General features: G+C 45.9%; 1 protein-coding gene across 6 annotated transcripts in view; it reads left to right on the forward strand.

The window, feature by feature from the left end:
• Nucleotides 1-16,665, forward strand: part of LOC119978736 (tektin-3-like) — a 104,555-nt gene that overhangs the window by 66,620 nt on the left and 21,270 nt on the right. For all 6 annotated transcript variants that reach the window (XM_038820568.1, XM_038820569.1, XM_038820573.1 and 3 more), the window contains exons 4-6: nt 1,085-1,155; nt 5,885-6,028; nt 12,004-12,226. In XM_038820568.1, the coding sequence (XP_038676496.1) occupies nt 1,085-1,155; nt 5,885-6,028; nt 12,004-12,226 (438 nt within the window). The remainder of the gene's footprint in view (nt 1-1,084; nt 1,156-5,884; nt 6,029-12,003; nt 12,227-16,665) is intronic.

Here is a 16,665-nt window from a genome sequence, read left to right on the forward strand (position 1 = left end):
CTTAGTGTCTAAAATTGCCCTTAGTGTTGGGTGGGGTTACTGGGTTATGGGATAGGGTGGAGGTGTTGACCTTGGGTAGGGTGCTCTTTCCAAGAGCCGGTGCAGACTCGATGGGCCGAATGGCCTCCTTCTGCACTGTAAATTCTATGAAATATCTATCGTCCCCTCCCACATGGCAGCCCTGGGAAGCCGGATAGGTGGGAGGGAAATCTGCTGGATATTTAGGGCCCAATTATCCATCACCATTTGCATGCAGAGTGGAGAAGTTACAACATAGACATAGAACATACAGTGCAGAAGGAGGCCATTCAGCCCATCGAGTCTGCACCGACCCACTTAAGCCCTTCCTTCCACTCTATCCCCATAACCCAATAACCCCTCCCAACCTTTTTGGTCACTAGGGGCAATTTAGCACGGCCAATCCACCTAACCTGCACGTCTTTTGACTGTGGGAGGAAACCGGAGAACCCGGAGGAAACCCACGCACACACGGGGAGCACGCACAAACTCCAGCAGGGAATCGAATGGGACCCTGGCGCTGTGAAGCCACAGTGCTATCCACTTGTGCTACCGTACATAGTGGGAGGTTGGGGCAATGAAGTGGCAAAAACTCCAGTGCTTGCTGCCACCTGAAGGGTAGCCTCATTTCTCATCCTCCGAGAAACACCTCTTGCACTGTAAGGGGCCAGGACTAATTAAAATGTTGTTAAACGCTTCCCTGTTCTTCAAGAGCTCAAGTTCCTTCACTAGTCTGGATCCTCTGGTTGAGGTCCACTTCTGCTGTTTTGTAGACCAATGATCCTCAGCCTGTGAGGCTGCAAAGCCTCCACCACATGTCTGACAGGTGGGATCAAGGTACCTGGGAGTCTCTGCCCTCTGCTTCTCTTCCTTCACACCACTGGCCCTTGGGTTGGAGAGCCCCCCTGTCCATTCCCGGATCAAGCAATTGTGCTAGGAATGCACCATGGTGTGTGTATGGGGGGGGGGGGGGGGGGCATTGTTTTGTAACTGTTAAAAGTTAACTACAAAGTTATCCAATTTTACCAGAAAATACTCCTAGATTTCTGTTTCTATCTCTTCAAAGGAAATGAGAATCATCAAATGTGTTCAAGAAAGATTGAAGAGGGGCATTGAGCGAGCTACTACACAACTTTCGTAAGTAAAACATTTTTTCAACATCCTGCCGCTGCATTTTATAATAGAATGGAACTTTTTACTGGAGACAATCACTTTTGAGGGAATATTTTCAGATGTCTTTCACACTGGAGAATGCATTGGAAAGTTGTGGGGATACAAGCAAGGTTTCAGAAAATGGACTTCACGATATTCTATTTGAAGATTCATTCTATTGATGGCTCTTTTGACTGGATGGCTAGTGTCTGGTGTGGTTTCAATGCCTGTACCTGCAGGAGTGGTTCATGGGACTGACTTCCATGCCTTGCCCATGGTCATGTCATGACAGAAGCCCTGATTAGTAACCCTTGGTTGGCAAGGACATGACATGAAGAGCGACAATTCTATTGAACCGATATAGATCCTCCCAGGGCACAATATATTAAAACAAGGGTCTTTTACTGTTTGGACCTTTGAGTACAATAGCTGATTTTGTGTAATTTCTGCTCTCGGCCATATCTTTAGAAGGAGAAGTCAAATAACGGCCAGATGTTGGTTAAGTGAGTGGGCAACAATTTGACAAATGGTATATAATGTGGAAAATGTGAACCTGTCAATTGTGGAGTACTAATTGGTGCCAGCGTGCCCACTTGCTGGGGAGGCTGATGAATCACGGGAGGCTGTTGGATATGGAGACGCACCCATTATTTGTATGGAAATAGGGCGTAAGTGCTGATAATCGGTTTCTCGCCAAGCTCCGGTGAGATCCCGATTTCGCCTACGGGCATGAGCCGGTTACATTGCAAACTGTTTGGCGCCGGGCGCAGCTCTCAATTCCGGCCTCTCCCGCTATTCACTGGCCTTGTGTCGCTCAAACAAGAGCACAAATAGGCCAAAGAATTGCGCCCTAACTTTCATTGGATAGCGGTGGGGAACTCGTCAGCAGAGCCAATGGGAAACTCCCAACAAAACCCGCCACAAATGAACTTAGAAATGTTTCCGGAGAATCGCGCCCTATATCCTAAATGCAGACCTTCAGAGCCTTTCCAAACACTTTCAGAATTTTATCTCCCCTGTTCTGGCACTCGCATTTTGATTTTCCTCTACTGCGGCAATGGATATCTAAAAGATTAAGCATCTGTACCAATACCACTGGAATGGTTTTGTGCCGAGAAACATTCAAACTCCGAGGTCAGATCCATTGTACAGCTCTTCACTGATCAGTATGCAGAGTTGGGTGTGAATGGGCTGTACAGTGATGCTGGGGGTGGAAAATTGTCTGTAAGTGAGAAAAGAACTGAAACACTTGTATTTATAGAATACCCTTCACCTTGGGGCATCCCAAAAGAAGAATTACGCACTTCTTTTGTAGTATAGTCATTGTTGTAATGTATAATATAAAGGGATTGGACCAAGGAATATTGGAGGGGAAGCTTGAATTCTTCATTAGCAATCTCTGCTGAAACTGAATGGAGAAATGGATGTGGATTAAGAATTCACCAGCAAAAGTGAAAGTGGGAAAAGAAAGCCCATATTTGCAGGTTTGAGGAGCTGGTTGACCATTCTTGTGCATGTTAACAGCAGCTGTCTCCACAGCTAGATATCTCTCCTGTGGGACTTTAAGCTGGTGTTGGAAGACTTCTCACTGTGCCCACCCCAGTCCAACACCGGCATCTCCAGATTATGACCTAATTGGCTGTAGATGTTCCCCATATCTCTTAATATCTTTGGTTAATAAAAATCTATAAGTTGCAGATTTAAAAGCAAGCATTGGGCTCGATTAACTAGATGGCAACAAAGCAAGTGAGTTTAGTTGCGTGTTTCTAGGCCCTCGCAGCAACCCGAGTTGAATAAGGGGCCTCAGTGGGGAAGGCCGCACAGTCCCGTTTTGTACACTGAGGATCTCCGCTCGCCGGAACTCCGCAGTGTAGCGAGAATTTAAAAATGGCGTCCCGATTATCCGAGGCCCCCAAGCAACCCCAGCACCCATGCAGGGTAACCCCGATCCGATCATGCACCACTAACCTGGCACCCTGGCAGTGTCCATGCCATCTGGCAATGCCACCTGGGCACCATGACAGTGCCAGGCTGGCACCCAGGTGGCACCAGCAGCTTGCTCCGCCATTTAATAAGATCGTGGCTGACCTTATAATAACCTCAAATCTGCATTCCACCTGCCCCCCGATTAAACTTTCACCCTCTTTGTTTACCAAGAATCTATCCACCTCGGCCTCAAAAATATTCAAAAACTCTGCGTCCACCGCCTTTTCAGGGAGAGAGTTCCAGAGACTCGCCTCCCTCCAGGAGAAACATTGTCACCTCTACTCCATTTTATATGGGTGACCCCTTATTTTTAAACAGTAACCCCCTAGATCGAGATTCTTCCACATCCACCCTGTTGATACCCCTCAAGACCTTGGGTGCTTCAATCAGAAATGAGAATGTGAGCGTAAAATTAATAATGCCCCTACCCCAGTTATTGAGTGTATCCAAGACTGAGGTTGAAAGATTTTTGGGAACTAAGGGAATGAAGTGGTAAGGGGATAGGGCCCTTAAGTGGCATTTAGGTGGATGAGCCATGATCTTATTGAATGGTGAAGCAGGCTTGAGCTACACTCTGTGTCACTGCTTCGATTTTGTACTCTAATTTTGAGATTTAAATGCATTTTACCTTATGGGCGTGGTGGATATCACATGCAGAATAAACTCCCAGATATGTAATTACTGTTAATGTATTCTTTAAAAATGCGATTAATATTTGTCTGGTTAGAAACCGGATCAAGGAATGTGAGGATCAGTACTAATAATTCGCTATTTGGAATATGAGGTTCACAGCTGGGAATGATTGGAATATCAGACCCAGGGGAAATAATGCAGGAAATCGTCTTGATAAAAATGCGGAAGGCTGCTTAATTAAACTTTTTTATGGAGGGGGGGGGGAGGAGGAGGGAGAATCTTCCTCAATCCTTTTCTTCAGTGGGTAGCTTGGGACCCTGTTGCCTTTGAAAGTGCTAAAATGCGAATTTCCAGTCGATTCTGTGTCGCTTGCTGACAAAATGTTCTTCCAAAGCCTTGCAGCAGTGTAAGTAACACACACAACACAATTCCTTCCTGGCAATCTGTATACTCATGTGCTGAGTAAATCCATCAGAACTGGGAGTCAATGAATGGGTACATGAATCAATTCAGTGGACTGAAAACAGCCACAAGTTTGACAAAATAGTTGGTAGCAATGATGAATTTGGAGAGATGCATTATTTGATATGTTTGGCCAATTTGTTGGTGCTGGGGAGAGGTGGGGCACGGGGATGGGGGGGAGAGGTGGAGATTTGAGTCTGCAACATTGCCCAAGCTTGGCACCGGTGCTGTTTATGGCAGTTGGCAGTATTAATTGACCATATTAATTACATCTATCAACTGGCAGCACATTTGTAGATCAGTGGAGAATACCTGTGAGGACATTGTTTCAGGTAGTCCCTGAGAATTGTTAACCCTGGAAATCCTTGACATACAGTGCAGCGGAGCCAACATTAAAATTGAATAGGACAGAGCTTTATTGTCCGTGCAAAAGTGCAACCTGCCACCGTCTAGCCTATTTACATGGAGCAGTATTTCCTGATTTGTGAATTAATCCCTTGTTATGTAGATGACACCCCGTGATGTACATAGGATCTCTGATTCTATCTCGGGCTGGTGCCTGCACTACTTTGTCAAAGACCCCCCCCCCCCCCCCCCCCCCCCCCCCCCCCCCCGCCCCCCGCCAAAAGAAAGTGCCAGACGACAGGGTCAGAGAGGGAACCGGGCCATGAATGCAACACCGTCGTTTAAGGCACCTCATTCCCCACAAGTAGCCAAGGTTCGGAACTGGCCTTGAGTTTAGAATGTTTAATTATGAACCTTTGACTAAACATTCTGGTACTGCTGCTCACCAAACTGGTGTCTCGGAGTGAGTAAATGGGGTGGGGTTAGGAGTGGGTAAGTGGGGTGGGGTTAGGAGTGGGTAAGTGGGGTGTGGTATGCAATGGCAATCCTGTGGGCACCCACGTGAAGGGGGGCTTAACCACGCAAGTGTTTGCTTCGCTGTTTGGCTTTGTCCTGTGCCAGAGTAATAAACCCAGATGCATAAACATCTTGTTCATTATTGGCTGGAGAGATTTATTTCTTTTAATGTTTCAGTTTGACTCACAAAAGAGGTTGCACTGCACTGTGAACGAGCAGAGTTTTATGAGAATAGTAAAACATATGTTTTTTTTTCAACTTTTGGCTGGAAGCACGAAAAATACCAGTCAGCATTAATCAAATCCAAACCTCTCCTTCGGTCCAGCATAATGAGGCCATGATCAGTATTTTCCTTCGGCTCATTTGCGGAACTGGGGTTGTGTGGGGTTATGCCAAGTATTATTATTTTGACTTTTTCAATGTTCTGCTTTCCCCGGGCTAGACAGAGCCTCGAGCAACTTTTAAAACAAATTCTGCCGCCTTTACAAAAAATGAAAGAAGGGAACTATTCAGTTAGCACGTCTGCCCATTCCCCCTCCCCTGGCCAGTTTCTCTGTCTTATTGTGATGGTGACCATGAATTGGCAGAACAATCTATGAAAATTGGTCTGCAGTAACCAAGTTGAATGAACCATGCAATTCATAGTAAGTCAACCAGCTTTTGGGCAGGAGTGCATCGTGTTCTCTTTGAGGAAAGGGCAGAGTCATGTACACTTTCTTTCTGTGAAGTAACCTTGCAAATATGAACACTCTCTCTTTTCATCTTAAAATAGAAACAACCGAGCAGCTCAACATGAGCTGGAACGCGATCTGTGCGACAAATGTGCAGCGTACTGGATTGATGACAAGGCTCACCAGCTGAAGAACACCTCGGATGGTATCAGCTATTACTGTGGAATTGAACAAGTAAACGCCACGTAAGTGCCCGGCCAGCCCTTAGCCCGACATCATTCTCTGTTCTGAAAATGTTCAATCTAAGGTTAAAGGCATTTGAAGTTTAACATCAAGGTCATCGGAATTGACAAGCATAGTGGGTCTCGTTAGATTGGTTGTTTGATCCTCATTGTAAATGGCTGATGGGAGAATTGCAATTATTGGGCGCGATCTTCCCAAAAGGGAAAATAATTCCTGAGCGAGCGCATTTAGCCGCTTGGCTATTCAACGGGACTCGCTTTGAATAAGGAGCCTGATTGGGGAACACGGCCAAGGCCGCACATAGCTCCGTTTTTTACAACGGGGATCTGTTCGCCGGATTCCCCATTGTAGCGAGAGATTGGGAGGCCATTTTTCTCCAAGGTCCCCAAAAGAATCCTCACCTGAGGAAGGAGCAGCACTCCGAAAGCTAGTGATTTGAAACTAACCTGTTGGACTTTAACCTGGTGTTGTAAAACTTCTTACTGCGCTAACAGACGGAGAAAGTGGGAACTAGTTATACTGTGAAGTGAGAATGAAAAATGAGTCACAGGGACCCAAGGAAACCGGGCGCTAATGGCCACAGAAACCAAGGGGGAAAAGTGCTAATGACAGAGAACAAAAGATGTGAAAGGCCAAACAGTAGAGAAACTAACATCAGAGGGTGAACTGTAGATGTGGGGGGAGGGGAGGGAGAAGCAAAGAGGAGAAAGAGTAAGGAAAGGTGGATAAGATGGGGGGGGGGGGCGGGTTTAATTATATATTAAGAAATACAAGAAAGAAAGAAATGGTAAAAGACAGTTAAAATGAAATGGGATGAAAACAAATGGGTCGAGGTGGGGTAGAGCTAATCATCTGAAGTTGTTGAATTCGATGTTGAGACCAGAAGGCTGTAGCGTGCCTAACCGGAAGATGAGATGTTGTTCCTCCAGTTTGCGTTGAGCTTCACTGGAACATTGCAGCAAGCTGAGAGATGAGAGAGGAACTGATTCGTCCTGCATCTGAGGGATTGGAGCCTTTTCCCTCAACACGACCAACAGTAATACTGAGACAGGGGTGTGATTATCATTGTTCATTCTTCACTGTCACCCAAACTCTTCCACAGCAGATTTTGGTGATTAGAGGTCTGCTCAGCAAATGCCATTCCTGCCTGGAACTATAATCTCGGCATCCCGAAATAGTTAGCATTCCCAGGACAACAGCACCAGAGAAGAGTTTCATGCTTGTGGGATCTACTCAAGCGGATTTTAATTTTGAGGTCATATAATCGTGCATGTCCCTTGGCCACCACATCTGTACTCTGTTCCCTCCAAGTCAACTTATCGTCTACTTTGATAACTGGAATCCTGTAATTAGTAAGTATTTCAATGTCTGCTTCATGAATCTTCACAGGAATAATATCACCAACTGGCTTTTTCCTAAAGTCTACAATAAGTTCCTTCATCTTGTTTTTGTTCGGTTTAAGGTTTCATCTGGCATTCCCAGACAAGACACTGGCTGTTCCCTCAATATCTGTTTCCACATGGACACATGTAAATATATTCACTATGAGGTTCATAGTGGAGGGCTAGCGAATGCAGGTCATGGGTCATGACAGGTGACAACAAACCATGCCAAGTTCTTTATTTCACCCACATTTATAGGGGCTGATTTAGCTCACTGGGCTAAATTGCTGGCTTTTAAAGCAGACCAAGCAGGCCAGCAGCACGGTTCGATTCCCGTATCAGCCTCCCCGGACAGGCGACGGAATGTGGCGACTAGGGGCTTTTCACAGTAACTTCATTGAAGCCTGCTCGTGACAATAAGCGATTTTCATTTTTCATTTCATTTCGTTTGTAGGCTCGCAAAGAACTGCTCCTCCTGATCCATATCGTGTCGCCCATTCAGAGCCTCCACTTTGGAGGCTGAAATTTTAAGAGGGTAAACATCTGGCTTTGCATTTCTTAATTGCTGAAAATCAGAAGCGACATAGGTCTGATTTGCGATGCCTGCTACCAGCAGATGAGGGTCTCTGCCAGGGCTGCCAAAGTAAATGGATGATCTCGAAGAACAATGAGAGAAAGTATTTGCGAACGATGCATAACTGGCAGCAGATTATCCAGCAAAGGAAGCTAAAGGCAGAGAGTAACACAGAGTTACAAATATGAAAATGTCAAACAATGATACTGGCAAGTGAAACCACAGATTTCCCTTTAAGAAGCCAACTGGAGCAAGTCTGATCCTAGACTGATTGCACACAGGCAAAGTGTGTGTGTGTTGGAACCTTGCCCAATGGTGGACAAGCTGGTGTTCAGACCACATTGAAGGACTTATCCCCTGTCCCCCGAATCCTTACCTTGGAACCGGACTGGCAAAGCCACTGGACAAACCAGGCAGTCACCTCGGGTGGCCAGATTTGGGGGTGGCAGATGAGACCCACCAGCACCCAGGAAAAAAATCTGAATGCTGATATCGATATGACTTTATTATGAGCCTGAGCAACTTAACAGAGTTCCTGCGGGCACGGCACGATGCACTTTCATTTCAGTCCCTTCCTCCGTGTCCTTCTGGAATTTTCTAGCAGGCAACGGCAGCAAGCAGCTCTTTCCTGCCACCGCCCATGCCTGCCCACAGCCTCCTGACCATTTCCACCCACACACCAGTGCTCACTGAGTATCTGATTGCTCCCCCCCCCCCCCCCCCCACCCCACCCCCACTCTACATGATGATCTCGTGATGTGAGCGTCTCAAGGGAGGTGCAGGAGCGGAGCGCACAAATCTAAGTGGCGCTAAGGGAATATAGTGCCACAGAGGCAGAGCTGTGGATCGGACTTGGGGCTGAGACCAGGCCACCGGTAGCAACTACCTTTGAGTTTGGCAATTTTTAACGGTTGCGTGAGAGTGGGACCAGTTTACAGTATTCATTTTCAAAAGTCAGTTGTGTGGGCTGGGGGGGGGGGGGGGGGGGGGGGAGAGAAGTTGCGCAAGGCTAAAGGTTCGGCCTAGGGCGAGTAATACCCATGTGCCAGGCCTGCCTGGGACTATTGGGATTTTTGCATTCAAAGTAAGTCACTGTTTTGTTCTTCAGCGATGAGATCCTTCACTTTCAATTTATTGGCTTCCAAATTATATTTAGAGATTAGAATATTCCAGAAAGCATTCCTTTACTTCTTTGAAGTAGGAGTGCAACACCTTTGAGTGGTTAATGGTGTCGAGCTTTGTTTGCCTAGGCAATGACTCAGCTGCGATTGGCGAACGTGACACAGATTTGTGTGTATGAAGGTTAACCTGTTTTTAATATTTCCTCTGGAGAATTCTCTGCTCTTTTTGAAATTCCGTGTGCATGTTCTCAACCTTCTGTCCCGCACAAACAGATTGCAGGCAACTGGGCCATCTTAAGTGCATGTGCTACACAATCCCCTGGAAGTTCACTTGCAAATGGCTGAACCCCGACATGAAGGAAGTCAGACACCTGACAATTGTGAAGTATCCATTCCCTGATAGTGGAAACATAATAAAACGTACACAAACTAATGTTGGGCGGATAAATTTTTTGGAATTTATGGTAATGGGTGGGGAATCGTGTTTGCCTGCTGTGCTTATGTGGATGTTAAATATCGTCCTGCCAATGCTTACATGTTCAAGAATATACAAGAGTATGTGAACAGCTCTCAATTTAATATGCATTTAAGATTAAATTCAATTGTGTGACTAGCTGAGCTTTATAGTGAGCCCTGGATTGAATTGGCCAGGAGTCCCACTTGGTTGCCACTCCTGCTGGAAGTCCTCACCCCTATTTATTGCCTTAAAGCCTGTCAATGTTCTTTAAGTCTAACCATTGACCAGCCTACCAGCACCTGTTTCCCCAGGGCCACCTGCAACAGAGAAAGAACATGTGGTTGATGTACTGAGAGCCTGATGGTGCCTATTGAATCGTACTGAGTGGGGAGGTGGGTGGAGTTGTCAGTACCTTCAGGGAAGGAGCAAAGGATAAATAGTTAAAATTGGCAACAAAAAACCCCCAAAGAAATGAAATGGTTGCATCTTTCCATCACATGTGGCGTTTGTCGTCAATCTGAAAGCAGTGGTAATCCATCCATTGTTGCCTGGGTGGCTACCTGTATACAGCCAATGCACTAATTTTGCTGGTTCCTACTTGAGTGAAAGTGGGAGAGACGTTCTAAAGGAAATAAAGATGCACTTTTTTTCTGGAATTTTCCCTGGAGCACCACATGTGTATTCCGAAAGAGATAAAAGGAAGGAATAAATTGAGCCACACTCTGTCTGTCTGGCCAAGGTATTACAACCAGATAACTCTTTCCATCAGCTCTGGCTCCAACAAAAGCATTAGATAGTTTGGCGCTGGAAGGAGCTGTTAGCAAACATACGTTTTTGTTTTAAACAGAAAAGCTAATTGTACAAGTCTATAGTGGTACAAATGGATAGGTTTCTTCCACCCCATTTGATTACCTCAAACTGGTCTTCCATTGCTGATTCTCAATGTGACTTTTTAACATGTACGCATGGGTTTCATTAGTACAGTAAACTGATTGTAGCTGTCTTGGTAAATTGCATGTTTACTGCTTGTTAAATGAGCTCAGCGTTGGTATTGGCCATGGAATAACTGTGGCCTTTGACTTCCTAGATGAAAGAACCAACAAGCATGCGGTATCATGTTTTTGAAGATGAAACCGCAGAGGGAATGCAATAACTTTTTATATATTCCCTGCCCTGAACATCATTTTCCAATCAAGAGTTGCTGGCCTCCTCTTCAGACGTTTGGCAATGATGTCTACATCAATATGTTAGTTCATTCAATAGCCATTCCCCTTCTCTGCTGATAGAATAGTGGAGTTCATGTTTACCGTCCAAACTACTTGGCATGATGTGCTCCCAGTCTTTGCTGATATACCAGAGGAAATGCCCAAGGGCTTTCTGTGCAAGAGCAAATCAGTCTGCTGGCTTTTTCCATCCTTGCATCCTCTATCTGCAAATAAAGCATGGAAGTGATCATGCTAATAAAAGTACTTTCCACCTCCTATTCTTGTAGTTTGGCTTAATATAAGCACACGTGATAAACCCAAGTGTGCAAGCGCATTGTGCTGTGATATGTTACACAGGAAAGAGAAGCGGCTATTGGGACCAACACGCCTGCCTCCTTTTTAACATTCTGAATCATTGGCTGTGAGTGTGTGGAGACAGGCGGTTTGTAAACTTGCATTTCTGTACCACTAACAAACAATATTTCTGTCTCCTACTGAGCCTGTTGACTCAAAGGTTCCTAAGCAGAAAGAGTTTTAAGTGGTAGTCTCCATTCAGGCTGTTCTAGTTGTTTGCAAAATACCAATTCCACTCAGTAAATTTCTGTCCTATACATGGGAAGAAAAATGGCAAAACTTAAATGATGAAATGGGCTTTATGAATCAGAATATAATGGGTCATTATTGGGAGAATATAATGAGTGCAGATATTGGAAGTTTTAATAATGCCTATTTTTCTAATCTTCCTCTTGGGTTCTCTGATCAAAGGCAGGTCCAACCCACAGTGCTACACCCTCCGCCATGGGCAGGGGAAGGTGGCAATTCCCCAATCCACCCCAGCCAGAACAAGAGTTGAACCCTGTGCTGCTGGCTATAATCTGACCTACACCAGCCAACAAGACCCCCAGAGTGTCTGAGTTGCTGTGGCAGCATACACTTCCACATGCATGTTGTAGCCTGAAGCTATGGATAGTGATGGTAGAGGCCCAAATGTCCTTTCCATCACATGGATGATCAGGAATCTCTCCTGTTCCTGCTCTTACCGCCTGCCGTTAGTGTGTGTTTAAAGGATTTACCAATTGATACTCCAGGGTTTGGCTGTGTTACGAGTAGACCTTCCTTAGCCACCAAGGCAGGGACAGTACCTAGTAGGACCTCTTATTTTTCAATATCGTTTCAAATTATCGAACAAATGTGAATGTATTGTTCACTTCTATTGATCTTTTCAAATATTTTGTTAGTATCTCAACTCCTGACTCCTGGTTGAAGTATACGGAAGACAACATACTTCGTTCACAGTGTGAGCGAGCTGCCTCAGCAAGACTGCGGGACGAGCTTGAAAAGCTTCTAGCTGCTACTTCGGAGGAGTTGTGGAAACAGTTCAACAATGTCAATCTCGCATTTACACACCGCATCTTTGAAATTGGAGATGCCAAGAAAAAACTACAGATGCACCTGTCAAAGGTAAGGGACTACGCAGATGTATAAATGTTTTTTTTTTCCCCCTGAGATATAGGCAGCATCGACAAGAATGCATTTATTCCCCATCACTACTTTCCCTGGATAGGGAGTGCAAGCCCTTGTTCCTGAATTGTTGCATCTCTTCCTACAATGGTGTTGGTTAGAGAATTCAAGGGTTTTGACTAAACGACGATGAAGGGACAGACGGTGGTGTATGTCAATGTCAGGATGTAACTTGGATGGGAATGAGGGAGTGATGGTCCTTGCAGTACAGTGTATTGTGACAAGCTTGCTGCTGCAGTACATTCTGTAGATCAGGGTTTCCCAAATGCTTCAAGTGGCGGAATCCCAAAGTGACCTCCCAAGCTCATCGAGGAACCACAAGCATTCTCATAGTGTTGACGCCCCTTTTTCTGCCGCAAAATAAGTGCAAGCACAGAAATCAAATGTGAACAAGTCTTTTCTAGCTATATCTATGCATATATTAGGAAGAGGCACAGTCACAAGTACATTCACCAGCTACATGATCCTGTCACATTAACCCTTGGCCAAGCCACCCTCTCATGGTCCTTTAACATTAACCCCTGGAAGTAGTTCTCTGTCTCTTACTTTGACTCTCACTCTCGGAAAACATACTCAACCTCATCCTCACCAACCTGTCTGCCGCTGATGCATCTGTCCATGAGTGTATCGGTAGGAGTGACCACCACACTGTCCTTGTGGAGACAAAGCCCTGTCTTCACATTGAGGATGCCCTCCATCGTGTTGTGTGGACCACCACTGTGCTGAATGGGACAGACTTCGAACAGATCTAGCAGCTCAAGACTGGGATCTATGAGGCGCTATGGGCCAGCAGCAGCAGAATTGTATTAAACCACAATCTGCAACTTCATGGCCCGACATATCTCCCGCTCTATCATTCGGGGGTGATGAGGAGAAGGCAGGAGAATGGGGATGAGAAAAATATCAGCCATGATTGAATGGCGCAGCAGACTCGATGGGCCGAGTGGCCTAATTCTGCTCCTGCGTCTTATTACCAGAAAGTCAGGGGATCAACCCTGGTTCAATGAATGGCGGAGCTGACTCGATGGGCCGAGTGGCCTAATTCTGCTCCTGTGACTTATTACCAGAAAGCCAGGGGATCAACCCTGGTTCAGTGAAGAGTGCAGGAGGGTGACAACATGGTGAAGCTACAACACAGGACTTCCTGCGTGCCAAACAACATACGCAGCAAGTAATAGACAAAGCTAAGCGATCCCACCACCAACAGCCAAGGGATAAGATCCAAATTCTGCAGTCCTGCTATATTCAGTCGTGAATGGTGGTGGACAATTAAACAACTCACTGGAGCACGGTGCTCCATAAATATCCCCATCCATCAATGATGGAGGAGCCCAACACAACTGTGCAAAAGACAAGGCTGATGCATTCGCAACAATCTTCAGCCAGATGTGCCAAGCTTCCTCCAGATTTCCCCAGCATCACAGATGCCAATCTTCAGCTATTTTGATTCCCCCTACGTGATGTCAAGAAACAGCTGAAGGCACTGGAAACTGCAAAGGCCATGATAATATTCCGGCAAAAGTACTGAAGACTTGTGCTTCAGAACTTGCCGCCCCCCCTAGCCAAGTTATTCCAGGGCAGCTACAACACTGGCATCTACCTGGCAATGTGGAAAATTGCCCAGATGTGTCCTGTACACAAAACGCAGGACAATCCAACTTGGCCTATTACTGCTCTTAATCATCAGTAAAGTAATGGAAGAAGTCATCAACAGTGCTATCAAGCGATACTTACTCAACAATAACCTGCTCCTTGACACTCAGTTTGTGTTCTGCCAGGGTGATAGTAAAACTGGACACTCCCGAGTTTTCTAAATTTAGGCACAATTGAATGGGTGACACAATTTATATGTCCTCCCTGTATCATTTTACAGCTAAACATCACACCTCCGACATAGCATGAACCTATTAGTGTCGAAATGTGACGATGAGTCTGTTTTACAAGTCTAAAACGGGCAGTCGAAGCATTCATTATGGTGCAGTGCACACACAAAAGTCCCGAGCTGAAATTATGCTACCCGCCATTTTGGTGTGGGTTCTTAAAAAGAGGCACACTTTTGCATATGTAAGTAGGGACATAATGATTGCTTGATGTCACTATTACTTTTTCCGAGTTACAAAGCCAGGGCTCAGAGTGTGGACAGCTCCTTGCCTGCTCCAAAAACCAATTCAAATTCAAATTGAATCCAATTTAGCAAAATAGTTTGGCCGGAGTATAATATCTGACATCAGACCAGCTGCATTTCGGGAACTATCTCGACGTGTGGTCTGTCCTTAAAGGGATTGCTCAAAGGCCACCATCAAAATGGTGAAATTAAAAATAATACCTATTGATTGCGGATTCTGGACGTGTAGGAGTGTCTCTCCTGGCTCCATATGAAAAATGTGGGCTGATGATGACCACTGCCCTTCCCCCGATAGTGGTTAGCACTGCTGCCTCACAGCATCAAGGACCCGGGTTCAATTCCGGCCTCCTCTTTGCGGAGTTTGCACTTTCTCCCCGTGTCTGCGTGGGTTTCCTCCGGTTTCCTCCCACAGTCCAAAGAGGTGCAAGTTAGGTGGATTGGCCGTGCTAAATTTCCCCCAGGTGGGGTTACGGGGAGAGGGTGGGGGAAATCGGGCTTGGGTGGGGTGCTCTTTCAGGGGGTCGGTGCAGAATCAATGGGCCGAATGGCCTCTTTCTGCACTGTAGGGATTCTATGATAATCGCTGCTTCAACTCGAACTCTCACAATAAACCACTTCCTCCCAATTACTCCATTGATCCTCCCCACCCCCCTTGCAGTTGTAACCCATACTTTTGGAAAAGAAAAATAATCTGTTGTGTAAAACAGGATTTGCAATGAGCTGATTTGGGACAACTTGTAAAAACCAGTTCCAGCCTGTTTCTACTTACAAAATCCCTAATATCTGTGAGATGTGTATTCTGCTTTGTGTTTCCTTCAAGTCACAATGCTCCGTACATTCCCTCCATTTGGTCAGAACAGACTCTTGTTGAGCCACCTCACTGTTTATGACACTCACTTGTTAATGAGACTGAACGATTCTTATATTGGTTTCATTATGCTGTTGAATTGAAGGACGTTCTTCATTTGAATGCTGGTCGGTGAGTGTTGTTGCTCCTGTTCCTGGGCCAGTGAAGATTCATCTTTGTTCTCTTTCGGCAATAGAGCTTCACCTAAAATCAAATCTGATTATTTTTTAAAAACTCCGATTCACTGCAGGTCCTGATCCCTGATCACTTCATTTATCTCAACAGACCTGGTCTCTCGCGAGGGCCAACTTCCTTCACTTTCATGAGAATTAGCTAGGTTAATTTGTGGTACAAATTGAACTATTGTAAGCATTTGTTTTTGGCATGAGCAAGCTTGTTGTAATCGGCTGCACCTGCTTGTTAAATGAAGACAAAAAGCAAAACAAAATGGTCTTGCATTTTTAAAGCGCTTTTGACAAACATGGAATCGCTGCAGTGCAAAAGGAAGCCATTCGGCCTGTCAAGCCTGTACTGACCCTCTGAAAGAGCACTCTACCTAAGCCCACTACCACTCCCCCCTCCCCACCCTACCCTGTAACCCCGCACATTGATCATGGCCAATCCACCTAACCAGCACATCTTTGGTCTGTGGGAGGAAACCGGAGCACCCGGAGGAAACCCACTCAACACCACCCAGGACAAAGCAGGTTGCTTGATTGGTACCCCATGCAGCACTTCAAACATTCACTCCCTCCACTGACATTCAGTGGTAGCAAGATGCACTGTGGCAACTCACCAAGGCTCCTTTGACAGCACCCTCCAAACCCGCGACCTCTACAAGCAAGAAAGACCAGGGCAGCAAACACATGTGAGCATCACCACCAGGAGGTCCCCCTCCAAGCCTCACACCATTCTGACTTAGATATTTATCCTCATTTGCGGGCGTAACGACGGCACAGTGATTAGCACTGCTCCCTCTCAGCACCAGGGACCCGGTTTCAATTCCGGCCTTGGGCAACTGTCTGTGTGGAGTTTCCTCCGGGTGCTCCGGTTTCCTCCCACAGTTCAAAGATGTGTAGGTTAGGTGGGGTTATGGGGATAGGGTGGTGGGCCTAGGTAGTATGTGAGTGTGCCCGCATGCATGCATACGGCTTTCAGACGGCTGGTGCACACTTAATGGGCCGAATGGCCTCCTTCTGCACTGTAGGAATTCTACCTATCCATCACCATTTTAACCCAAGCAGCCTGACTCACACTCTGCCTGAGTTTACGCTCCATCGATATGAATCCAACACAAACATGCCCCATTCTTGCCGGTTTTAAGTTCTTTCACCCCATCCATACAAAACACCACTTATGTAATACATTGTGTTATGACCAGGTGAGAAAGGGTGACCTCAGCAGAGG

This window comes from Scyliorhinus canicula, chromosome 15, assembly GCF_902713615.1.
Source record: "Scyliorhinus canicula chromosome 15, sScyCan1.1, whole genome shotgun sequence".
NCBI lineage: Eukaryota > Metazoa > Chordata > Chondrichthyes > Carcharhiniformes > Scyliorhinidae > Scyliorhinus > Scyliorhinus canicula.